General features: G+C 42.9%; 1 protein-coding gene across 2 annotated transcripts in view; it reads left to right on the plus strand.

Moving 5' to 3' along the window:
- abca1b (ATP-binding cassette, sub-family A (ABC1), member 1B) overlaps positions 1-27,259 on the plus strand; it is an 81,514-nt gene that overhangs the window by 15,421 nt on the left and 38,834 nt on the right. For both annotated transcript variants that reach the window (XM_085788997.1, XM_085788998.1), the window contains exons 5-16: positions 4,714-4,835; positions 5,280-5,480; positions 7,238-7,327; positions 10,056-10,296; positions 10,706-10,845; positions 12,174-12,290; positions 14,846-15,040; positions 17,313-17,518; positions 21,724-21,900; positions 22,501-22,723; positions 24,373-24,594; positions 25,657-25,861. In XM_085788997.1, the coding sequence (XP_085645123.1) occupies positions 4,714-4,835; positions 5,280-5,480; positions 7,238-7,327; positions 10,056-10,296; positions 10,706-10,845; positions 12,174-12,290; positions 14,846-15,040; positions 17,313-17,518; positions 21,724-21,900; positions 22,501-22,723; positions 24,373-24,594; positions 25,657-25,861 (2,139 nt within the window). The remainder of the gene's footprint in view (positions 1-4,713; positions 4,836-5,279; positions 5,481-7,237; positions 7,328-10,055; positions 10,297-10,705; positions 10,846-12,173; positions 12,291-14,845; positions 15,041-17,312; positions 17,519-21,723; positions 21,901-22,500; positions 22,724-24,372; positions 24,595-25,656; positions 25,862-27,259) is intronic.

The raw sequence follows: 27,259 nt of genomic DNA on the forward strand, positions 1-27,259 counted from the left end.
CCAGTCTAGTCCAGTCCAGTATTAAACAAGTCCAGTCTAGTCCAGTCCAGTATTAAACTAGTCCAGTCCAGTATTAAACCAGTCCAGTATTAAACCAGTTCAGTCTAGACCAGTCCAGTATTAAACCAGTCCAATATTAAACTAGTCCATGCAGTCCAGTATTAAACCAGTTCAGTCTAGACCAGTCCAGTATTAAACTAGTTTAGTATTAAATCGGTCCGGTCCAGTATTAAACCGGTCCAGACCAGTCCAGACTCCAGTCCAGTTTTAAACTGGTCCAGTCCAGTATTAAACCAGTCCAGTCCAGTAAACCCGGTCCAGACCAGTCCAGTATTAAACTGGTCCAGTCCAGTATTAAACCAGTCCAGTCCAATATTAAACCGGTCCGGTCTGGTCCAGTATTGAACCGGTCCAGACTGGTCTTCTCCGTGTCCTGGTCTCATCTGCTCTCAGGACTCTGTCGTCTCAACGTGTTGAACTGAACACGTGAGATTTAGTCTTTGTGTTCGTCAGAGCAGCAAGTTCAGACGTGACCCGGAGAAGAAAGGAAGGGGGGGGGGGGGCTTATACACAGGGCTGCGTGTGTGTGTGTTGGGGGGGGGGGGGGGTAAAGAAAATGTAAATATCAGGTCTGATGCAGGGTTTTCTCCGAGTGGAAACTTTGTTGAGGACGAGTGAGGACGTGTCCACTCAGCTCAGGTATCAGCCTCATTTACATAGACACGCCCCCAACACGCCAAATATGGTCAGATCAGTTCCTGCAGGCTGAGAGAGAGAGAGCACTGGAGCAAACGTGGAGTCACTCCTGCTGCTTCTTCATCATCATCACCATCATCATCATCATCATCATCATCATCATCATCATGTGATCGAAATCATTGATAAATATTGATTTCCATCCAGGAGGTGATCACCGGTCACCGTGATGTCACTGTGATGTCACTGTGATGTCACTGTGATGTCACTGTGATATCACCGTCACCTGGAGGAAGTGACGGTGACATCACCAGTTGGTTATAGATACAGTAGCTGTGTCCCAATTCAGGGGCTGCAGCCTTCGGAGGACCCAGCCTACGCGGTCTCCGGAGGCAACGGCTTCGGAGGCTCCTCCGGGGGCCGCATCAACGGTCGGTAAATGGGACGGTCTAGCCTTCAGAGCTTTTCCTGATCCGAACGTAAACAACGGCGTAACGTAAACAACGGCCGGACGTTAAACATTTAAAAAATGGCGCTTGCAACGGCTCTACTGCTCCTCCGCCCCTCACTTTTTTTTTTTCTTTTTTTTTAAAGAAGTAGAATCAATACAAGGGCAGTTATCATTAATATAGCCTACTAATAAACAAACCATTGAACAGCAGCCAGGGGGCTAAGCTTCAGGCTGTTAAGGCTGTTAAGTGAGTAGAGAATAAAGAGCACAAGTAATGTGTTTTCATAGCTTTCTTATTAAAAGTTGTCACAGATGCTTTGCCTCAGCTCCTCACCTGTGCAGCCAGAGCAGAGCAGAGCTCAGCAGCGGGCAGCCACACCTCTGAGCTGGCCGCAGAGCCGGGTTACCATGGCTACAGCACAGAGCTGCTACGTTCGATAGCTAACGGCTAGGTTGCTAATAACAACAACGGTGCAGCAAAGCATCTTGGGATACGGGAGGCCGCGAAGGATAGTAGCGGTGCATCCTCCGAATGCAGGGGAAAGGAGGACGCATTTGGAGGCTGCATTTGGAGGAGCCTTCGAATTTGGACGAATTGGGACAGCCTTCGCGCAGCGCTGTGACGTAATCGGCCTTCAAATCCACCCTCCGAAGGATGCAGCCCCTGAATTGGGACACAGCTAGTATATAAGATCTATAGATAGATATCACGTGACGTCACACAGCGTTCGCAGCCGGTCACAGCGCCATCTTGGGTACCGACTTCCAAAGGCAGTCTATGGGCTGTGACATCAAATCTCACAAAAATAGTGGATAAACCTTTTTTTTAATTACATGGCACTATTGAATGTCGTATTCCGATAATTTATTTATATTTCTGATATTTATTTACATCTTGATTTTGCATTTAACAGTCTGTTATTCCTGTTTAACAGATCGTTGCTAAGTAAAATACACTAGGTAGGGACGCCGCTCTGATCAGCGCAGCACAGAAAAGAGAAACGATGCAGGATATTTACTTTCTGTTTCATTTTTTACCGTCAGCTTGGGAGACATGTACGCCAAGGGAGGCTGCTTCACTCTACTGAGTGTGAGCGGCACGTACGTTCACGTTGCTTTCGTGAATTGTAAACACACAGACGCCCCCTCGGTTTTAGCGTCCAGCAGTTTAGCGGCTAATTCAACAGCAGTGATGGATAACTGTACCGGAGAGCCTCAACATGAGCTTCATCTGAGGAATAAACGGCAGCTTTTACCTGACGGGAGACCGACGCCTGAGCTACGGTAGCTAACAGCTAGCAGCTAACAGGTTTTTACCTACTTTTCCTCTCTCCCTCCCTCCCCCCTTTCTTATCGCACACACACGGCCCAGGTTGTCTGTCATATCTGTTGTAAACCTTGTAATAACAGCTTGTTGAGTACAGTTAACACTATTGTTGCTTCGGTTTGAGTGTGGATTATTAATTGTTAACGGTTTGTTTAATGTGAGTGGTGGTCATCGCGTCCTGATGAGTTGGGTTTTAATAACAGCTGATAACGTAACTGTGTAGATGGCGTGGATTGTGATGAGAAGGTGTTGCCCATATTTTAAGACTCATCTGTGCAAACCATTGTGCAAAACCTGTTTGTTGTGACTTTTTGCGTGATAAGATGATTTGCCGAATTCTTCTTCCATTCCTGCAGCCTTTTGTATCAATGTTAACGATGGCAAAATGTCCAGATATTTTATTACTTTATGAAAATAAATGTCTGTGAGTTAAAAAGAAGTGGGCTACGCATTTCTGATTTGATTTGGCTTTTCGTGTATTTGGAGGAGAGACAGAGCGAGCGAGAGAGAGAGAGAGAGAGAGAGACGAGGAGGTCCGCTGGGTGAGCTAGATTAACTTTTAACGGGAGAGAGAGCGGCGCACCGCGCTGTCAAAGATCGTCTCAGCAGAAATGGTGTGTGCTTTCAAGGCAAGGCCATCAAAATGAGAAATATCCATATCCAAACTACATCAGGCAGCAGTCTTCTGGTCAGAGAGGATGTGGCTGCACTGAGCTGAATAGAGGTTAACTCAGTGTTCGGTACCCAGCATGGCGGCGGCCAGGTGGAACGCACCGTGACGTCACCTACTGATAAGTATCAATAAGAAGACCAGATGAGTCACGTGACGCTGCTGACCAATGACACGGCAGCGTCTCCACACGGCCTCCATCTTGGCTCAGTCGCTCCCTCACAGCTTTAGGTCTCTGGTTCAGGTTCCAGTGAAACAACTGGATCAGTTTGAGTTGAACCGGTTTGGTTTGTTCACCAGTAGTTGGCTCATGAGCTACTTTTCTATGTAAGTAATTTTATAGTTACTCTATGTAGTAGTTACAGTGATTCCTACATACGGACAGAGTGTCAGAGTGGTGAGTAGTTTGTGGTCCAAGCGACTGGATCACCATCAACTGACACAAGATGGCCACCTGTGGGTTACGTCTGTGCGTAGTTTCCGATCCTCCTGCTTGTGCTGCATTCGAGACGAGTCTGAACTCGGATCTGTCCCGGTTGAAAACTCTGAGTTCCAACTTCAAAGCGTTGGAGACGCACCAGACCATAATAACCACAAACTCTGCATTCAAAGAGCTTCATGTAGCTGAGACATGAAAACAGTTTAAAAAAGAACGTTTCAATTTGTTTTAGCGTTTAAATGTATTTAATGAATGTGTCTGACCGTTGACGGTGACGTCACATGACCGATCCTCAGAGCCGGGGCAGACAGTGTGTGTGTGTGTGGCGGTGTGTGTGTCTGTTTGACAGTGTGTACCTGTGTGTGTGTGTGTGTGTGTGTATGTATGTCTGTATAACGGTGTGTAACATACAGTGAATATGGGTAAACTGGGACACTTTCTGAAAATTAACCTTCAACATAAATTTTGATTATGAACCAAATGTCTTAGCCCATCATATGATACCATTCTAAACAGCTTATAGTCCCCCTCCCGCGACCCTTTTTGGTCATTTTAAAACCAGCTCATTAGCAATGCACCTCTGGAGGGTGGGCGGAGACTGCGCTGCTCTGCACCCGCCCAGCCACCTCCTCGCACCCCACCCCCCGCTCGCTGACAGCTGGACATTATACAATTACAGATTCAGCGCGTTTAGAGCGGGGCGGGAGCTTGTAGCCCTAGTGCCCTCCCCTGGAGCTGTGACATGTCAGCTCCAGTCTCCCTGAAACTGCCAGTTTGCGTCTGCCATTGGAAAAACTCAGGAATGCAATTTTGCACTTCCTTTTCTGCTGATATGTCCTCTAATACAAGAAAAATGCCACAGGAACATGTGAAAAGCACGAAAAACATGATGGGAGGGGGTCTTTAAGATCTCTACTATACAATGTAGAAGAAAAAACAAAGAAACATTAAACACTGGATGGATGACCCTTCACCAAAAACACATTGACCCACCCAAAACTAAAATTTCCTGGCACTATTGGCAAAGTGGGACACTTGCAACACATTCCATTTTTATTTAAACACAATAATAAAAACAACCATTAATTTCAGTTTGAAATATTTGTATTCATTTTGTCTCCGTCCTCCAGGCTTCAAGCTGAAACACTTCCTGAGAGACGACGAGACTCTGTCTGACTTCCTGCTGAAGAACGTGTCCCTCCCTGAGGACAGCGTCCACGAGATCAGAGAGGCCCAGGTCGACCTGGAGAAGGTGAGGGGGAGGGGCCAGAGAGCGGGGGGGGGGGGGTGTTTGTATTTCTAGTTAAAATGTAATTTCTAGTCAAAACAAATCTCATTCTTCTTAAAATGAGACTCATCACATTAAAAAGCAGCTTGTTTTTAGACACTTTTTACTTCTTTCAAGCAGATTTTCACTTGAAATAAGTAGAAAAATCTGATAGTGGAGCAAGTTTTTCTTTCTTATTACAAGCACAAAAAACTTGCTTTCACTGGCAGATTTTTCTACTTATTTCAAGTGAAAATTAGTTTGAAACAAGTGAAAATGATCTAAAAACAAGTTAATTTCTAGGTGATGAGTCTTATTTTAAGTGGAAAGAGATTAGTTTTGACTAGAAATGAGACACTTTGACAATAAGACAAATATTCTTGGAAAGATTTGAGTTTTTACAGTGTCTGTCCTCCGTCCTCTGTCCAGGTGCTGCTGCGCGGCGTGGGCGTCCACCTGAGGGACATGTGTCCCGGCCGGGGGGAGCGGCGGCTCACGGACTTCGTGAGGATCTCGGACCCTCAGGTGTCGCTGCAGGTCCAGGAAGTGATCTGCCGGGCGCCGCCCATCTGGCTGGACCGGGCCGAGGAACACTTCCTCCAGAACCTGGACTTCTTCAAACCCATCAGGGTAAGAACTCTATTTAAACAAAATGATACAAAAACATTTTTTCACAAAATTCTAAAATGCTCTGGTTAAAATTCTGACATTTGTGTTGTTGTGTCGGTTCAGACCTGGTTCTAACGATGAGAACAATAAGAGGCCGTGCTGTTGCTACTGTGTATCAGCGGTGTGGTTGGCTCGTAGATAAACACCGTGCTGATAAACAGAACAACAAGACGGTAATTCTACGAGTTGCCCAGTGGAAAATACCACAAGTGTTCATGTGCACTTTTCACGTCACCTTTTGGTATTTACCATAATTACCATAGCACATGAAGGCACCATAACTGTTGTATAATGACTATTATTAATGAATGATTGATTATATAACTATAAACAGCAAAAGTGACAAAACAATATTAATATTATCAATAATATCGGGCCTCTCGGTTGCTGGGAGACCAGAGTCTGATAACCGATCCGCTGTGAGAACAAACTGTAAACTTCTCCTCAGCCCAGGTGTGTGTGTGTGTGTGTGTGGGAGGAGGCGTGTCCTGACCCGTCGCTCTGCTCAGGTGTGTGTGAGATCTGTGTGTGTGGGAGGAGGCGTGTCTCTGCCTGCCTCTGCTCAGGTGTGTGTGTGTGTGTGTGTGGGAGGAGGCGTGTCTCGGCCCGTCTCTCTCTCTACAGTCTCAGTTTTCGTAGCCTGGAGACCAGTTTTAGAGACTCACTCGCTGCTCCTTTGTGTGTGCTGATGTACGAGCTGCGAGTGAACGAGGACAGACTCGGCGTTTCCACGGCAGCGGAGACAGGAAGTCTTCGTCCTCCTCCTCCGCTCACAAAGCAGCCGTTAGTCAGGAGGAGCAGCGAGGACACGGACCAGCGTCCAAGTTCACAACATAAAAACATCTCCTGATCTGGTCTCTGGTCAGCTGACTGATGATGTCATCATGATGTCATGACATCTCAGTGTAGTTTTCCATCTCTGGAGCTCTGGTAACAACAGGTCGGTGTCACCCAATCAGAACGGAGGAGAAGATCTGAGCCTCTCTTCTGATTGGCTGACTGTTTTCTACAGTGATCCAATAATAAAAACAGAGCAGATTTCAGAATAAAACACTCAGAGAAACCAAATCCCACAAGTTGTTGTTGGATGATGGGTCCAGGTGGTGAGGGGGCGGGGCTTAGTTGTGACATCACAAAGTGACAGGAAGTATAAAGGAAGAAAAACTTCTACATTTATACTGTATGGAGCTTTAATACAAACGTCTACCTTTATTTTGAAAGAGCTTTAATACAAACATCTACCTTTATTTTGAAGGAGCTTTAATTCAAACGTCTACCTTTATTTTGAAGGAGCTTTAATTCAAACGTCTACCTTTATTTTGCAGGAGCTTTAATACAAACGTCTACCTTTATTTTGAAGGAGCTTTAACGCAAACATCTACCTTTATACCGTATGGAGGTTTAACGCAAACGTCTACCTTTATTTTGAAGGAGCTTTAGTACAAATATCTACCTTTATTTTGAAGGAGCTTTAATTCAAACGTCTACCTTTATTTTGAAGGAGCTTTAATACAAACGTCTACCTTTATTTTGAAGGAGCTTTAATACAAACGTCTACCTTTATTTTGAAGGAACTTTAACACAAACATCTACATTTATTTTGAAGGAGCTTTAAGACAAACGTCTACCTTTATACTGTATGGAGCTTTTATTCTGAAGGAGCTTTTATTCTGAAGGAGCTATGAACTGTGTTAACTGGTTTTGTCTCTGTGTCTCAGAGGGACGTGAGGACCGACCCCGAGGCGGTCAGAGAGGTTGCCAGGGCGACCAACAACCTCCTGGACAGTCTGGGTTCACTGGCGGTCGAGGTGAGAGACTCCTGAGGAGACGGAGACGTGTCCTTGCGTCCTCATGTCCTCGTGTCCTCGTGTCCTCGTCCAGCTGAGATGCGAGGACACAGAGTTCAACCTGGCAGCTGCAGCTGAACAAAGTCTCAGACCCAGCAGGCTTCACCTCCACGACCCCACAGCCCCCACTCCTCCTCCTCCTCCTCCTCCTCCTCTTCTTCCTCCTCCTCCTCCTCCTCCTCCTCCTCCTCTTCTTCCTCCTCCTCCTCTTCTTCTTCCTCCTCCTCTTCTTCCTCCTCCTCTTCCTCCTCCTCTTCTCTCCTCCTCTTCTTCCTCCTCCTCCTCCTCCTCCTCCTCCTCCTCCTCCTCCTCTTCTTCTTCCTCCTCCTCTTCTTCCTCCTCCTCCACCTCCTCCTCCTCTCCCTCCTCCTCCTCTTCTTCCTCCTCCTCTTCCTCCTTCTTTCTCCTCTGCCTCCTCCTCTTCCTCCCCCTCCTCCTTTTCCTCCTTCTTCTTCTTCCTCTTTCCTCCTCCTCTTCTTCCTCCTTCTTCCTCCCCCTCCCCCTCTCCTCTAACTCATTCTTCTCTTCCTCCTCCTCTTTCTTTATATTCCTCCTCCTCTTCCTCCTTCCTTTTTGTCCTCCTCCTCCTTTTCCTCCTCCTCCTACTCCTCTTCCTCCTCATCCTCCTCTCATCCTCCTCCTTTCCCTCCTCCTTCTTCTTCCTCCTCCTTCCTCCTCCTTCTTCCTCCTCCTCTTCCTCCTCCTCCTACTCCTCCTCTTCCTCCTCCTCTTCTACCCCCCCCCCCCCTCCTCCATCTGTGAAGTGAAAACCTGCTGAGTGGCTGCAGCTGCACTGAACTGTCAAAGTTTCAACTGTGTCTCTGTCTGTGTTATATTCCTATATGTGACTCACAGTCATGATGCTATAGAGTCTATAACTTTCACCCTACTGGAGCCTGAGACTCCTCCTGATCAGGACACTGTGATAAAGTTCACTCACACTGACCCAGTTTGTTGTTTCTTAGCCTGGGGTTATCACACACACACACACACACACACACACACACACACACACACACACACACACACACACACTGAGTTAAATTGGAAACATGTGACTGCTGTTTTTTGTTTGGTTTATATGATGCTGAGTCAGGAACAGTGTGTGTGTGTGTGTGTGTGTGTGTGTGACTTGTGTAAGTTAATAATCCTGTAATTAACAGATGCCGTCGCTTCAGCCTCCAAATTCTGTTTTTCTAATTCTAATAAGAGTTTTATTTTGAAAATCCAGTCGGAAAGGAAGTGTCTGGTTTGAGTTTGGGAGTTTTTTTTTTCTCATCACAAACAAAGAAGAGAAAGTTGTTGTCACATGTTTCTTCTGCTCCTTCATGTCGGTTTATTTTATTTAAATGTGTGTTTGCTCGCCGCGGCCAGGTGGGCGGAGCCAACAGGAGCCGTCCGTCACATGACACAAACAAACAAACTGATGATCATTGATTAACCTCGTCAATAAGGATATTGATCAGAGAAACTAATCTCTGATCTGACCTGGCTCTGTATTGAAAGCTACGAAATTAGAGCGTAATGCTCCTTTTTAAATGAATTCCCTTTGCCTCGGTTGAGTCGTGACAGTTTCACTTCCTGCTGAGTCTCAGGAACGACCTGCAGTAACCCCGGCTCCTCCTCCCCCTATCCCTCCTCCTCCTCCTCCTCCTCCTCCTCCTCCTCCCCCCTCACAAGAAACAGCTCCTCTGGACTCAGACCTTTTTGTTTCTTTTCCAGCTTTCATTCTGACAGGGACAGGAAGTCAGAGCTTTGACACTTTGGTTTAAAAATCTACTTTTCATGGCGTCGATAGACGAAGCTTCAGTTTCACTTTTAGTGAAAAGTTTCATAAGAGGAGAAGATGAAGAGGTTCAGTACATTTATAGATGATTTAGTTTATTGATCAAGGTCACTGATGATCAGTTATCAGTGTTGTTAAAAGGTTGAATGTGAACTCAGATTTAATAGAGTTAAAGGGATAGTTCACCCAAAATTCAAATTTCACTCATTATCTACTCACCCTCATGTCGACTAAGAGCTGTGAGAATTTTCAGAGTCCTCCGTCCCTTCTCTGAGTTACGGGGGGGTCCGCGCAGCAGTATTTGCCCATATAATGGTTGTCAATGGATACCACTTTTCTTTGTCCAAAAAGACACACCAAAAAACATCCAAATACCTCCATAGTGCTCGTCTGTAATGTCCTTCTTGTATTGAAGCCCCGACATGAGAAATTGTTCTGCCGCGTGATTTGCACTGACACCGGCAGAGCAGTGAACTGAGACACTGGGAGCTTCCACTACAAACAAGCTTAAAATATAGACTTATTTAATTTTTTCGGAACAATTTCTCATGTCTGGGCTTCAATAACTGTAATCATGCGATAGTGTCTCTCCCTCCTTTTCTTGCTACTTCTACTTCTTTTTAAATCTTATTTTAGACCTTGCTGCTCTTATTCACTTACACATGTTTTAACGGGTTGTGCAATGTTGTTGTTATTGTGTATTTTTGTGGATGATGTGTGTGTGTGGTCTTGTGTTGTCATCTGCTGCTGGTAACATTGTAAATTCCTTAATAAAGTATCTTTAACTTTAACTTTAACTTTAACTTTAACTTAAACTTAACATCGCCTTGTCTTGGAGCCTCCTAACACCTGGTCTGAGTCTAAGCTGTCTCTGTCCCTGTCCTTGTTCCTGGTTTGGTCCAGTTGGCCGGGATGAAGAGCTGGATCGACCTGAGGAACGAGATCCTCTTCCTGACGCGGAACGCCACGTCGTCTCCCAGCGCCATGTACCAGGCCGTGTCCCGGATCGTGTGCGGCCACCCGGAGGGTGGCGGTCTGCAGATCAAGTCCCTCAACTGGTACGAGGACAGCAACTACAAGGCTCTGTTCGGAAACCACAACAGCAGCGAGGACGACGCCTCCTCACTCTACGACAACTCCTCCAGTCAGTCACGCACCTCCTCCTCCTCCTTCTCCTCTTCCTCCTCCTTTTCCTCCTTGTTCTTCTCTCCTCCTCCTCCTTTTCCTTCTTCTTCTTTCTCCTCTTCTTCCTCCTCCTTCTTCCTCCTCCTCCTCCCCCTCTTTTTCGTCCTTCTTCTTCCTCCTCGTCCTCGTCCTCCTTTTCCTTCTTCTTCTTTCTCCTCTTCTTCCTCCTCCTTCTCTTCCTCCTTCTTCTTCCTCCCCCTCTTCCTTTTTCTCCTCCTTCTTCTTCTTCCTCTCCCTCCTTCTTCTTCCTCTTCTTCCTCTTCCTCCTCTTTCTTGGGGGCAGGGCAGCAGAGGATCATGGGTATTTAACCTGTGTGAGTGTGTTCTGAGGTTGAGCTGTCAATCAAACTGACTGTGTGTGTGTGCAGCTCCGTTCTGTAACAGCCTGGTGAAGAACATGGACTCCAACCCGATGTCCAGGATGATCTGGCAGGCGCTGAAGCCGCTGCTGCTGGGGAAGATCCTCTACACGCCGCACAACGCCGCCACGCAGAGGGTCATCCACGAGGTATGACATCACTTCCTGTCTCATGATACTATACTAATTGTTTGATTACCTCTGTACATACACACACACGCACCTCACTTTTTTACATTTATATATATATATATATATATATATATTTTTTAAAATCTATTTATTCTATATTGTTATTAATTAACTAACTATCTATGTATTTGTTTTAACTCTGCTGTCCCAATGCTTTGGCAATATTGTATATCACAGTCATGCCAATAAAGCAAATTGAAATTGAAAAATTGAGAGAGAGAGAGAGAGCATACACACATGCATACACACAAGCATACCCACTCACTCACACACACACACACACACACACACACACACTCACACACATACACACAAACTCCTTTTTATTTATTTATTAAAGTTTTTTATTCTATATATACTTTGTAGTTTTTTGTAACCCTGAAGTTTATTGTTTTGTTTCATTGAGTTTTTATGCTTTGGCAACATAGTCTGTGTGACATTCATGCCAATAAAGCAAATTTGAATTGAATTGACCCTTCGCCAACTCCTCCCACAAACGGCTATTGTCCAATCCTACGTTAGCAACCGTAACTATAGGCCTGGCAAGCTTTCAGCAGTGAGTCATTACGTTTGCTTTTGTGGACACATTTTGAGACTAGGACGAAAAACATTTGTTTGTAGAGAAGGATGTTGTTGTTGCTGCTGCTACTACGGCGGTGGCGGCGGCGGCAGCAGCAATATAGAGATGTTCAGATACGAGCGGACTTTTTTTTCGACTTGAGCAAGTGTAAATATGGGGATAACCATATGTTCACCTCCGAAATGACAGCTGTACTTTTATGGCTTTTACTTGGGCTTTTAGGCGAGGGATCCTCCAGGCAGGGACTGCTTTCACTGACTGATGCAGCGGTGGGAGAAAAAAAAACAGCAGCGAAAGCTGTATGTGGTTCACAATCGCCCAAAAACTTGCAGTTTGACAACGTTTCATGACCAGTGAGATGACCTAAGTCTTCGTGGGTTGATAGACGGTAAAATTACCAGCCCTTACTGCTGCTCTGTACATTGTCCAGTCGTGTCGTTGAACAGATGTTTTATCCTCCTGCGCGAGTCACGTCACTGAAAACTCTGAATGATCTTTGTGACTTCTTCTCTCTATTATCTCAGAACAGTTTATCCAGAAATTTGCTGATATTTCCTTTGAAATCGATACCAAATATTGCCAGGAGCATGGCTGGGAGTGAAAGCTTGCCCGCCGTAGCAACAGTAACCAAGGGGGCGGGGCTTACGCGAAGGGTCAATTGAATTGGAAGGAGTCGTCCTCATGGTCATGTGTGTGTTGTGTTCAGGTGAACCGGACCTTCCAGGAGCTCGGTGTGTTCAGGGACCTGGGAGGAATGTGGGAGGAGATGAGACCCAAAGTCTGGAGCTTCATGGAGAACAGCCAGCAGATGGACCTGATCCGGGTAACCAGGCAACCACCGCCTCACCTGTTGTTTGATTGATTGATTGCTTTTGATTTTATTCAGTCACATCACACAATAGCTACAAACATTATCGACAAAATAGTGACTGAAAAGGCAGAAGCATCATGCTGATATTAATGCCTGTCCTATGTACCAAATGAAGCTACCCAGCATTCTTACAATATAAAAAACAAACAAACTTACAATAGGAAAAAACAACAACAACTAACAAACAAACAAACAAGCAAACGAACAAACTAAACTAAACTAAACTAAACCAGAGAAAAAAAACGGAACCAATAAAGTTACCAGTATTTAAATATATTGTAGTAAATACATTTCTAAATAGCAAAAAACAAACAAACAAAAAACAACAAAAAGTGAAGCTACCCAACATTGTTACAATATGAAAAAAACAAACAAGCAAGCAAACAAACAAACATAAAAGCCAAGCTAAACCAGGAAAGGACCAGAACCACTAAGGTTAACAGTATTTAAATATATAGTAGTAAAGACATTTTTAAATATCAGAGAAAAAAAAGAAAAACAAATACACAGGGGTCTATAGGAAGGATGGTTTACTCTTTGTTCTCTTGTTTATGGTGTTGAATTCAGATCGATGTATATTTTTGTAGTAGCATTTGTACTTATGGAACCTGTGGCACCTTTGATATATTTGTGATGAGTTGAAGACAGGCTGGACCAGCCCATGGCCAGCTGCGGCTTATTCCACTGATTGCAGTAAGAACCTACAAGGGGCAGTGGTTGTGTCTGAGCCACAAGCCTGATGAAGCCCACACGGGTGAAACGCGTTGCTTCTTGACTTTTTAAATAAATAATCAGTGTTTATACGACCCCTTTGTGTGCGGTGGAACTCCTTCCTTTTTTTTTTTGGACTTTATTCCTCACACCACCGGCACCATTGTGAGGTTCTGATCTGTGCTGTCCAAGGCAATCTCCTCCTTCTCAAATAAACATTAACATTAATTTATAGCCTTCAAAAATTGCCCTGCCTACCTTTTTTTTGTAAACCGAAAATGAACTGCACATTCGTAAATCCAGGTTTAGCGTCATTCCATAGTTTAACTCCCACAACAGATATACAACAACTCCTTTTAGTCTCTTTATCACGCAGCTTCGTCTTCATGAAGGTTCATGAGCGTCAGTCGGACTCTTACTGACCCCTGGTGGAGAAAACAGCAGCTCTCAATGAATAATAATAATAACAATGATAAAGTTTCCAGATGTGTAAAACATCAGTTCAGTTCAGAGCTTCACTGTCCCGATCTGCAGTGACACAACTACAACTAACACAACAACAAGAATAAATAGACAAACAGTGACATAGAACAACGTTGCAGTGTACAGCACAACCAAACGTGATTAGAACAATCCTAAACAGAAGAACAGAAGTATCAGAGTATAAAAGAAGTGAAGGGGAGACGTGAGACCTGTCAACATTTCATTTTTTTTTAAAAAAAGAAAAAAGTATAAGTCATGTCACAAGAGCAGTGCATTTAAGGATTGTGCAAATTGATTACATTGATTGCACGTGGGACAAAGGAAAATATAAAATATACCTCTGTGTTTGTGCCCTCATGGCATTTCTCTGTTTGTTCTTTTATTCTGAAAAATAACAAACAGAACTAGAAAAAGAAAACACTTCCAGCAGGAAATGCGTGTGAATGCTGAAAGCAGCTGAACGCTGTTGCTGAATGAGCTGAAGAAATTGTTGAATCAATGCTAAATTAGCTTAAGAAACTGCTAAAGCAATGTTGAAAAGGCTAATGCTAAAGCCGAAACATATAACTTGTAGTATGAGATGAATGTCTTTTAAAGGTAAAAAGCAGTAGAAATGCTAAAGGGAGAAGAAAACACTGAAATCCTGCATGTTTAAATGTAATGGTTGAATAGTTGAAATCTGCAGCTAACCTAACAGGAAGGAAAACTGATGAACCAGCACTAACAGCAATGGCTGAGAATAAATTAAAAAGTAGAAGACGTAAGATTTTGTATGAAAATGCTGGAAATTACTTGAATTGTTGAAGACGACGATGAAGACACAAAAAGTTTATAAAACTCCTTAATTAAGAAAAAAGTTAATACCTACTGAAATACATTGTAACAGCAGAAGAACATTGTTGAAGCATATAGATTGAGCATTAGCTGAGGAGTAAAATTAGAACATGTAAACAGCAGGTTTAATGGTGTGAAGTGGTTGAGAAGAGCCTCAGTAGTTTAGGATAAGTGTAAAACAATGTGTTCAACATGAACAAAATGGGGAAATGTGTATTTTCAGTTTAAATAGCTAAAGAGCAAAAATAACAGCAACTTATGTTCTTGTAAATCTGCTGAGGGAGTCTGTAGCAATGCTACAATGGTTCAACAAGCAGCTGGTATTAACAAACAGAATAAAAACAAACATCAAACATTTCTTTTATTTACTTGTATATTACAATTTAGTCAAACCCAGACAACGATATGTCAGAGAGCGTGGTGTGTTCCTGACCATTGTCATGACAACAGTGTTGAGCGACACCTCCTGTCTGTTGCAGACGCTGCTGAAGAACAACGTCAGCGCGGCCTTTTTCCACAGTCAGCTGTCCGACACCGACTGGACCGTCGCCGACGTCTCCAACTTCCTGTCCAAGCAGGCGGAGGACCGGCGGCCGACGGGCGGCGCCCTCACCTGGAGGGAGGTGTTCAACGAGACGGACCAGGCCATCATGAGCATCTCCCGCTTCATGGAGGTCAGTCTGAGTCCACACGGTCACATGACCTCCACGCCGCCGCCGCCACACACTCACTGCAAAAACTCAACATCTTTCCAAGAATATTTGTCTTATTTCTTGTCAAAATGTCTCATTTCTAGTCAAAACTAATCTCTTTCCACTTAAAATAAGACTCATCACCTTAAAATTAACTTGTTTTTAGATCATTTTCACTTGTTTCAAACAAATTCTCACTTGAAATAAGTAGAAAAATCTGCCAGTGAAAGCAAGTTTTTTGTGCTTAGAAAGAAAAACTCACTCCACTATCAGATTTTTCTACTTATTTCAAGTAAAAAAAAATGCTTGAAAGAAGTAAAAAGTGTCTATAAACAAGCTGCTTTTTATGTGATTTTACATATAATGAGATTTGTTTTGACTAGAAGTGACATATTGACTAGAAATAAGACAAATATCCTCGGAAAGATTTTGAGTTTTTGCAGTGAGTCTGGAGGAGAACTCACCGCTGCACTGCAAAAACTCGAAATCTTACCAATTTGTTTTATTTCTTGTCAAAATGTCTAATTTCTAGTCAAAACTAAACTCTTTCCACTTAAAATAAGACTCATCACCTAAAAATTAACTTGTTTTTACATCATTTTCACTTGTTTCAAACTAATTTTCACTTGAAAAAATTAGAAAAATGTGCCAGTGAAAGCAAGTTTTTTGTGCTTGTAATTAGAAAGAAAAACTGCTCCTCTATCAGATTTTTCTACTTATTTCAAGTGAAAATCTGCTTGAAAGAAGTAAAAAGTGTCTAAAAACAAGCTACTTTTTAATGTGATGAGTCTTATTTTTAGTATAATTAGATTTGTTTTGACTAGAAATGACATTTTAACTAGAAATAAGACAAATACTCTTGGTAAGATTTTGAGTTTTTGCAGTACTGAAGCTCAACTGAAATCCTGACCTCAACCTCGCCATTAAAATATACAACAGGGACACAAGGATCATAATACATAAAAACGGGGACACAGAAGAATAGAACATATCCAAACAGAAACCAGCAGACAATGACACTAAATGAGAGACAATTAATATGACACTACTAAAAACTAAAACAACAAGGGGACAGTAATACACAACAAAAAACCAGGATGTATAGTGCAATTAAATAAAGTTGGGTGAGATGAACTATCAGGGATGGATAAATGAGATGGAGGTGCAGCAATACAAAGACCTGAGCAGGTTTCTGGATGGAGTTGTACCAAGATGGATTGAGAAACAACGAAACCAAAGACATGCAGTGTAGTAAAGTGTTGCAGCTCATCAGAGTTGTTAGGGTTTGACTCAGCTGTCAGAGGTGAGTAAATGGGATGGAGCTGCAACGATGCAAAGACCGGAACACGATTTCTTGTTGGGAGTTGTGCTGATACTAATTGAGAAGAGGTAGGAGTCGACCTCTGGACCGCAGGAGATCTGGATCCTCACAGGCACATCCCACGAAAACAGGAACACAAACTGAAAAAGAACCAAAAAAAACTCCTAAGTAGTTTAAAAATATTAATGATTGTAACGGCTGCACACGAAACCTAAAACCTAGTGTTGTAGTATTAGAGTCCACATCTCCAAGGTCTTGGTCTTGTCTCTGGACTCTGGATGTTTCCTCCAGACCAGTCCAGACCACAAATGTCTCTGTGACTCTGTCTCTCTTTGGTTTCTGTGATGTAATTCAATACGTTCCAAATAATTCAAATAGTTGTACTAAAGTCTCTGCTTGTGTTATAAAATTAGTTTGACAGATTTTGACAACTAGTTCAAGAATTTTGTATGTAATGACTCAAGCAATGAAATGAGGACTATTAGTTTTATAGGGAAAGACTATTCAGCATTGATAAGTATAGTTCATTTTGACTGACATGACATAAGCAAATGATAATGTTGTAAAACAGCAGAGAATTGTATGAGAGCAACTGATACATGTCCAAAAGCATTTGCAAATTGTTCAGAAGAATGAGAAACTGCTACGATGACGTGCACAAATGACTAAATGTTGTGGAGGTTTAACTAATAGTTATGAGAACTTTCATTCTGATCTGAGAATAGCACCAAAGCGATTGAGAAAAACTGTAAACCATGGTAACAACTTGGTGTCAGAGGTGGTTGCAGTCGCAGCGAGCACTTCCTGTTTCCTCCCCGTCGTCCACTCAGCTGACGACAAGATGGCCGACTGCCGACTGTTGGTGTGACGGTTTAAAGAGACGTTGTGTTGTTGTTAACCTTCTGTGTGTGTGTGTGTGTGTGTGTGTGTTAGTGTGTGAACCTGGACAAGCTGGAGCCGGTCTCCACGGAGGAGCGTCTGGTCAACCAGTCCATGGTCCTGCTGGAGGACAGGAAGTTCTGGGCGGGAATCGTGTTCCCGGACATCGCTCCCAACGCCACGGAGCTGCCGCCCAAACTCAACTACAAGATCCGCATGGACATCGACAACGTGGAGAGGACCAACAAGATCAAAGACGCGTAAGGACACACACACACACACACACACACACACACACACACACACACACACACACACACACACACACACCCACACACAGAGTCAGATGAAAGTGTTCCTGTCCCTGAATGGTGGGAACGACCTCTGTCACCCTGAGATGAGTCCAACAACAACAACAACAGGGAGACGGAGCGAGGCTGGTTGAGTCTCTGACAGCAGGATAATCATATCTGTAATTATAATCATATTAATTATATGATTTTATATACATCATATTAATAATCCACTAATCAGTTGATCCAGATATGGTCACAGAGGAGGAGCCTGTGCCAGGGTTCCCACTTGTCGTAGAAAACCTGGAAAATGGTTGACCAATTTTCCAGTCATGGAAAATAAACACATGGAAAATGAGAAAAAAAAGTAAAATGTCCTGGAAAAGCTTCAGTTGTCCTGGAAAATGATTTATCACATCTGCTACCAGAGCTCTGTTTGCTGTTTTCAGACCTAAGGACACTAAGGATGAGAAAACTAGAGACTTTGAGTTGATGAGTGTTTCCATGTTTGTGGTGTTCTATGATAAATTCATAGGAATTTCTAAGCATGTAACTGTAAGAGATTATTGCATAACTTAGCACGTCTTTAAACCAGACTTCTGGGGCTGAGAGAGGAAGAAACATAGAAACAAAAATGTACAAAATAAGGTACGACTGTGGAAAAGAACACTTTTCCAAAGCATGAACGGGACAGAGGATGTAGAATAACAACAAGTCTGTCAGACTGGAGCCGCTGGAAAAGTCCTGGAAAATGATTTCAAGAAAAGAGTGGGAACCCTGTGTTGGACTAAGTCGGACCCTTTATAACATAGTTCAAAGGCTTTTGTGGGTTTGGGTTTCCAGAGGCTTTAACAATCACATGCTCACCCACCTGTCAGTCAAAGAGTCCACACCTGTAGCCGTTAATAAAGTGTAAACAGGTGAAGAGGAAGTGATCAGTGTGTTTCTGTATCAGACTGCACTGCAAAAACTCAAAATCTTTCCAAGAATATTTGCCGTATTTCTTGTCAAAATGTCTCATTTCTGGACAAAACTAATCTCTTTCCACTTAAAATAACTCATAACCTTAAAAATGAATTTGTTTTTAGATCATTTTCACTTGTTTCAAACTAAGAAATAAGTAGAAAAATCTGCCAGTGAAAGCAAGTTTTTTGTGCTTGTAATAAGAAAGAAAAACTTGCCCCACTATCAGATTTTTCTACTTATTTCAAGTGAAAATCTGCTTGAAAGAAGTAAAAAAAAGTGTCTAAAAACAAGCTACTTTTTAACGTGATGAGTCTTATTTTAAGTAGAATGAGATTAGTTTTGATTAGAAATGACATTTTGACTAGAAATAAGACAAATATTCTTGGTGAGATTTAGAGTTGTTGCAGTGTAAACATAGAGTCTATGGCAGTGGTCCCCAAACTACGGCCCGCGGGCCGCATCCGGCCCATGCTCAAATTCCAACCGGCCCGCGGCCTCTGTCATCAAATAAATCAATAATATGCGGCCCGCCAGCACGTACAATTTTTTTCCAGCCTCGATATATTGCCATGTGCATGCCTGTTTGTTTTCCTCGTCTCTGGCCTCCAAACAGGCTGAATGACAAGAGGCTTCACTCTGTGACTCGGTCTCAGCACCTGGGCGCGTTTGTTCCATAGCGGAATGAAATGAAGGGAGTGAAGCCTCTTGTCAGTCATCCAGGATCTTTGTCTCTGTGGGGGAGGCGGGGCCGCTACCACACACACACACACACAGTGCAGCGTGTGAGTCTGTGAGGAGCAACGCAAGGTAACGGCAGTTGCCAACTTGGTGACTTTCTCCCTAAAATCGACTTTCCAAACCCTCTCATCGACTTTCTTTTTGACAAAAGCCACTAGCGACAAATCCAGCGACTTTTCCGGTGCTGTTTTACAAACGCTTCTGGTTTGGAGACTCGGACGTGAAAGCACGTCATCACTGCTGTTTCCAACGAGCGGCGGTGCTGCAGTGAGCCCCCCCGCCCCCGTCCCTACAGCCCCCACCGGCGGTGTCACGGAGCTGTCCCCGCTATGAGACCCGCTCCACGCCGCTGACACCCCCACCACACCGTCTTAGAGCGACATACACAGCCTCAGTCACTACTCACCTCATCTACTGTGATGACACGGTCAATATCTATTCAAGTGCAGTTTTGTTGAGACTTGATAAGCCATTTTATTTATTGTTTTGGTTGTGTGTGGTTTTATATTTGAGTGCATCTTTTCTTAACAGAGACAGGGTCTATTCTTGTTTTTGGTTTGATTTTTATTCAAGCGCAATTTTTGATTTTTTAAAAATGTAATATAATATAAAATATAGCCTAATAATGTTTCAAATTAACCTAGATATGTTTAAGCTTCCTTTTTCCCCCAGACATTTAGGCTATATCATTTTATCTGGTCTTCAAATATGAAAAGCAGAGTGATTTTGATTTAAAAAAAAAACTTGTTTAGATTTATGTATCTATGTGAAGAAATGAAAAGAATTCCATTTGCAATGAAAAAAAAGTATTAAATAGTTAATTTGCATTTAATGTTAATGGTTCAAAGGATGTCAGGCTGAAAGGTCGGCCGCCCCAGCCCCCACACATTTTTACTTAAAGGGATAGTTCACCCTAGAATGATATTTCGCTCATTATCTACTCACCCTCATGTTGACTAAGGGCTGGAAGAAGTTTCAGATTCCTCCGTGGCTTCTCTGAGTTACAGGGGGTCTCGGCATAGCAGTGCATGTCCATATAACGGTTGCAAAGGGACACCGGAGCTCTTCGTAAAAAAACACACACAAAAAAACATCCAAATACCTCCATGATGCTCGTATGTAATGTCCGTCTTGTGCTGAAGCCCCAAATTGCGTAATTGTCCCGAAAAAAATTAAATAAGTCTATATTTTAAGCTTGTTTGTAGCGGAAGCTTCTCGAAGCTCCTCTTCCTGGTCCGTCCAAATCTCGCGTGATTCGCAGTAACCGAATATATATAACTGACGCCGGCGCAAATCACGCAAGATTTGGACGGACCAGGAAGAGGAGCTTCGAGAAGCTTCCGCTACAAACAAGCTTAAAATATAGACTTATTTAATTTTTTTCGGGACAATTACGCAATTTGGGGCTTCAGCACAAGACGGACATTACATACGAGCATCATGGAGGTATTTGGATGTTTTTTTGTGTGTGTTTTTTTACGAAGAGCTCCGGTGTCCCTTTGCAACCGTTATATGGACATGCACTGCTATGCCGAGACCCCCTGTAACTCAGAGAAGCCACGGAGGAATCTGAAACTTCTTCCAGCCCTTAGTCAACATGAGGGTGAGTAGATAATGACCGAAATATCATTCTAGGGTGAACTATCCCTTTAACCAAATCTGGCCCTCTTTGCAAAAAGTTTGGGGACCCCTGGTCTATGGAGACGGACTCCACCTGCTGGTCAGGAGAGGAACTGCAGCCTCAGGTGGAGCTCTGATGTGAAATAAGGTTCCTGTTGAGATCAAGACTGAATAACCCAGGTCTGGGTCTGATGCTGCGTTCATAACAACTCTGAGGTCGAAATTCCCAACTCGGAAATTTCCAACTTTCGACATCATTGCGTTCACGCTGCAGAAACTCGGGAGAAAAAAAACATGGATACCTGAAGGAAGTTTGGCATATTGTGGCTCATAGCTGAATAGGAAAAATAAATGCAGCAGTAAATTATGTTTATTTTGGAGGAGAGGAGACGCCGCAGATGAGTGCACATATAATGTTATAGCCTTGATAACAGTTAAACGTTATTTCCGTCACATGCAAGGACCACAATTTCACACCATACAACAATCACAGCTTAATATAAACGTATTTCATATAGGCTACTGCAATAATACACAAAAATATGCATTCAAACCTCAACAAATAACTTAAAATGTCTAAATTCTAACCGTTTAAGACGAGGGCTGCCATGTTTTGATGTTGTCGTGACGTCAAGTTGGAAAGTCGGAGCTCTGATATGATACCCGAGTTTCCGACCTGTAATTTCCGAGTTTGATGCCGTTCAATTCATTTTTTACAACTCGGAGCTCGTTTTTTTTCGACTCCCGAGTTGTCTTGAACGCAGCATAGGTCCAGGTCCAGGTGCAGTGTTGGTTCTGGTTCTGGTTCTGTGTTGTGATGGTGTCTCGTCTCGTCTCGTCCCCCTCAGGTACTGGGACCCGGGTCCTCGCGCCGACCCCTTCGAGGACATGCGCTACATCTGGGGCGGGTTTTCCTACCTGCAGGACGTCATTGAGCAAGGCATCATCAGAGCGGTGACGGGCTCCAAGGAGAGGACAGGAGTCTACATCCAGCAGATGCCCTACCCCTGCTACGTGGACGACATGTGAGGACGTCCTCCGTCTGTCTCACACCTGTCCCCTCACTGCAAAAACTCCAAATCGTTCCAAGAATATTTGTCTTATTTCTTGACAAAATGTCTCATTTCTAGGCAAGGCATCTTTATTTATATAGCACATTTCATACCAAGGCAACTCAATGTGCTTTACATAAAGACAAAACTTTTTAAAAAAATAAGAGGAGCATAAAACAGAATAAAAACAAACACTAAAAACAGAGTTAAAAGTAGAGCAAATAAAAGTAAAATAAAAGAAAATAGATAATGTTTAAAGTTCTTAAAAAGTCGTCACGTACAACAACACAAGATCATTGCAGTGAAATGACATGTGCAACACTCCGTCGACAGACACTGTTAAACACGCACTTAACAACAAACAACAGCATTCAACAATTACTTATTTTAAGTAGAATGAAATTTGTTTTGACTTTATAAGACAAATATTCTGCTTTCTGTCCCCTCATCCTCTGTCTCACCCTTGTCCTGTCCTCTGTCCCCTAGCTTCCACTCCATTCCTCTCTTCATGACTCATTCTGTGTTATTATGTATTATTGTAACATGTGTCCTCTGTCCCCCGTCTGTCCCCAGCTTCCTGCGGGTGATGAGCCGCTCCATGCCTCTCTTCATGACTCTGGCCTGGATGTACTCGGTGGCCATCATCCTGAAGAGCGTGGTGTATGAGAAGGAGGCGCGTCTGAAGGAGACCATGAGGATCATGGGTCTGGACAACGGCATCCTGTGGTTCAGCTGGTTCATCAGCAGCTTGATCCCTCTGCTCATCAGCGCCGCCCTGCTGGTGCTGCTGCTCAAGGTCAGACGCTCCAGACCATAAATATACTGTATATAAGAAGACTAGATGACTCACCCGCCGCAGCTGCCCAATGACACAGCCTAGCCACACGGCGGCAACTCTCTCCCTCAGAGCATTAAGCCTCTGGTGCATGTTCTGCTAGAATGACCACAACTTGCTCAGTTTTTGTCCGATTTCCAAACGGTTTGATTTTTTATGAACGTCTATGCAGTTATGATGCAGCATACTTAGAATTACGGATCATTTTAAAGCAGAAGTACGTGATCCGGTGGTTTTGGCTAACTTCCTGTCAGCAGATGGAGTTAGCAGTCCCCGCCCTCGTCCCTACGTCACCACATTCACGCGCATCCCTTGGCTGCAGAGAGGACCGCCCCTTTAAGTCCTCGTTATACTTGCTGTAAACTACGCGTACGCAAGCGCATCATGGCTGCACGCGTAATCTGCATCCATTTGATGCGTCGGCTGCGACCGAACGCATATATCGACGCGAGGTGACGCGATGCAGGATACACGTGGCAGCTCGCGTATGCGTCGTTTACAGCAAGTATATCACGGCCTTTATGCCGTTCTCTCTCCTCATTGGATAAAGGTTGTAGGATACAAGGAAAGTTTTCTCCTTGGCTTACAGCAGAGCAGAGTGACTGACAGACCCGTGTTTCAGACCAAACACTCTATATAAGTGATTGCTGTCGGAAGATAGAACTATAAGACTTACGTATATTAATGCAAACATTCAGCTTACTTCTGCTTTAAACATGTTTATTTTTTTATTTTTTTATTTGATTAGGACATTGCATATTAACATGTCAGCCAGAGCATCAATGTAAATATGGCGGAGTTAGCATAGTTGCTAATTCACATTATTAAGGCAAGTCATAACATACAAACAATATACCAATATACAAATAGATAATCGATCACAGACTTCATGATCGATTACCATGGCAACGAACGAAGCTTTGAAGCTTCAATTTTTTTGGGTCAGCACTACTACATACTGATTTATTTTTCAGAGTTATGAATAGTTTTTTTAGTACAGATGACAGGATCACCCACCTGAACTAATGCAATTGTCTGTGCGAGTTGCCCTTCTCAATATGGCCGACTGTGAGTTCACTGCAAAAACTCAAAATCTTTCAGAGAATATTTGTCGTATTTCTTGCCAAAATGTCTCATTTCTAGTCAAAACTAATCTCTTCCCACTTAAAATAAGACTCCTCACCTAGGAATTAACTTGTTTTCAGATCATTTTCACTTGTTTCAAACTAATTTTCACTTGAAATAAGTAGAAAAATCTGCCAGTGAAAGCAAGTTTTTTGTGCTTGTAATAAAAAGAAAAACTTGCTCCACTATCAGATTTTTCTACTTATTTCAAGTGAAAATCTGCTTGAAAGAAGTAAAAAGTGTCTAAAAACAAGCTACTTTTAATGTGATGAGTCTTATTTTAAGTAGAATTAGATTTGTTTTGACTAGAAATTACATTTTGACTTGAAATAAGACAAATATTCTTGGTAAGATTTTGAGTTTTTGCAGTGTTACGCCTGCGTGTAGTCCGATCCTCCCCCTTGGTCCGGATGCTCCAGACGGTCCGGTCTCCGCCGGCTTTGAGTGAAGGTCTGACCTGCTGTGTCTCTGTGTCTGTGTTGCAGAAGGGGAACCTGCTGCCCTACAGTGACCCCGGCGTGGTCTTCCTCTTCATGGGCTCCTTCGCCGTGGTAACCATCATGCAGTGCTTCCTCATCAGCACGGCGTTCGCCCGAGCCAACCTGGCGGCGGCGTGCGGAGGCATCATCTACTTCACCCTCTACCTGCCCTACGTGCTCTGTGTGGCCTGGCAGGACTACATCAGCTTCGGAGCCAAAGTCTTTGCCGTAAGTTACATAGTAGTAGTAGTACTAGTAGTAGTGGGAGTAGTAGTAGCAGTAGTAGTAGTAGTAGTAGTAGTAGTAGTAGTAGTAGTAGTAGTAGTAGTAGTAGTAGTAGTAGTAGTAGTTAATTCAGTCTTGTGCAGAAACTGTTAGTCAGGCACCAATCATGATTCAATAATGCATTCAGTAATTCAAACTTAACTCATGAATGTTACATAGATCTAAAAGGTGCAGGCTGAAGCTGTCCTCCTTATAAGTGTCGACCCTTTAATTCTTCATTTCAGTCAAACTGTTGCAGCTCTTTATGGTTCAGTGGAACAGGAAGGAGCAGAAATCTGATAATCAACAGATGAAACCAAAATAAATAAACGGCATTAAAGTTGCAGTCAAATCTCAAATGATCCATCCTGTTTCTATCAGACCATGTTTTAATTCTTTTTAAACTGTTTTATGTGTTTGCTTTGCTTGAGCTACACCTGCTTCTTAATGTAGTATTATACTGGGTTGTTTTAGGTTAAGTTTCCCTCTCAGCTCTCTTTCCTGAAACATGTTTTGAATATTGTTAGGGAGCAAATAATTCTTTGCTTTGTACACGATGCTGTGTTGCACTACAAAAAATCAAATATCTTACCAAGAATATTTGTCTTATTTTTAGTCAAAATGTCATTTCTAGTCAAAACAAATCTCATTATACTTAAAATAAGACTCGTCACATTAAAAAGCAGCTTGTTTTTAGACACTTTTTACTTCTTTCAAGCTGATTTTCACTTAAAATAATCTGATAGTGGAGCAAGTTTTTCTTCCTTTATTACAAGCACAAAAAACCTTCTTTCGCTGGCAGATTTTTCTACTTATTTCAAGTGAAAATGTGTTTGAAACAAGTGAAAATGATCTAAAAAACAAGTAAATTTTTAGGCGATGATTCTTATTTTAAGTGGAAAGGGATGAGTTTTGACTAGAAATGAGACATTTTGACAAGAAATACGACAAATATTCTCTGAAAGATTTTGAGTTTTTGCAGTGTGTGGTTGGACAGAGCGAGTCACGTGACCTTGTGCCCCACAGAGCCTCCTGTCTCCGGTGGCCTTCGGCTTCGGCTGCGAGTACTTTGCTCTGTTTGAGGAGCAGGGAGTGGGGATCCAGTGGAAGAACCTGGTGTCCAGTCCTCTGGAGGAGGACGACTTCAGCCTCCGCACCGCCATCATCATGATGTATGTGGACTCCTTCCTGTACGGCGTCCTCACCTGGTACATCGAGGCCGTGTTCCCAGGTGAGAGGCTGAACCTGCAGCCGGAGGCGGAAGACCACAAAGTCTTCTCTGGTCGTTGGGTTTTAAAGGGACATTGTGTAACTTCTCCTGTTATCTATTCAGGAAAATCTATTATTTGGTTCAAAAGTCTGTTTTTCATTAACCAGTAATCCCCCCATCAACAAACTGAAGTGTTCCGGTAAGCTCTGAATTAGCCGTTCATATCATTCATATCAGTGGTGTAGTCCATGTGATACTCAGGTATACTCAGTAGACCCACTGAACATGCATAAATACTTCACTATACCCAGTACAACAACACTATCTTTTTCAGAAATGTTATCACTTTTTAAATTATTGTTTGACTTTTTTTAATTAACTTCTTTTTTTTTTTTTTTTACCACTTTTTCTAGAATTTTTTTGAGAAATTTTACCAGTTTCTTCTCAGTTTTTCTTTTCTACTTCTTACAATTTTTTAAAAGAAATGTTACCCCTTTTTGTATTATTGTTTGCCCCCCCCTTTTTTAGGAGAATTTTTACCACATTTTTCTATAATTTTTTGAGAAATTTTACCACTTTTTCTAGAATTCTTTAGAAATGTTACCAGTTTCTTCTCAATTTTTTTTAAACTACTGACTATATACTATTTTTACTTTTACCACTGCGCCTAATTTAAACCTACATTGATTGTTTGTGTATTTCTGGTGTTTGCTTCAAAATTTTGTCCAATGGGGGTCCGTGGTCTAATTTGTATCAATTTTGGGTCCTTGATATAAAAAAGTTTGAGAACCTGAACAGTTTAGCTAAAAAGCAGTTTACCCACTACAAAAAATTAGACCACACCACTGATTCATATCTACATGGAGCGGGTAAGCTCGGTGCTGGCTGCCATGTGGTGTCACCATGTTTTTACGTTCAGTGGCAGCGTGACGGTAGGAAACCACGGAACGGATGTAGCGTTACACTGATGCTGCATTCACCTGCAGTCGGGCAGACGGCCGTCGCTAACAAACCAGATGTCATTTTAGTCACAGAAGTCCAGAGAAAGCCGGTAAAACGTGGGTCGGGTAAACAATACCACACTGCCATGACAACATATTGTCACGTGTATTGTTTTGCCTCGTGCTGACGGACCACTTGTTTACATAGAGGCTTGTTTATGCCGTTACGTGCAGCGGCTGTCTGCCCAATTTCAGGCGAATGCAGCATGAAAAATACGATTGAGTTGCTTGTGATATACAACCGCAACACTAGATGGGAGGAATTCCTACACAATGTACCTTTAAATGACTGAATGAACGAGCTGTTTATGCTGTTACGTGCAGCGACTGTTGTCTGTCTGCCGTCTGCCCAATTTCACGTGAATGCAGCATGAAACCACAACACTAGATGGGAGGAATTCCTACACAATGTTCCTTT

The sequence above is a fragment of the Trachurus japonicus genome, chromosome 10 (assembly GCF_045865225.1).
Source record: "Trachurus japonicus isolate A0001 chromosome 10, Traja_1.0".
Classification (NCBI taxonomy): domain Eukaryota; kingdom Metazoa; phylum Chordata; class Actinopteri; order Carangiformes; family Carangidae; genus Trachurus; species Trachurus japonicus.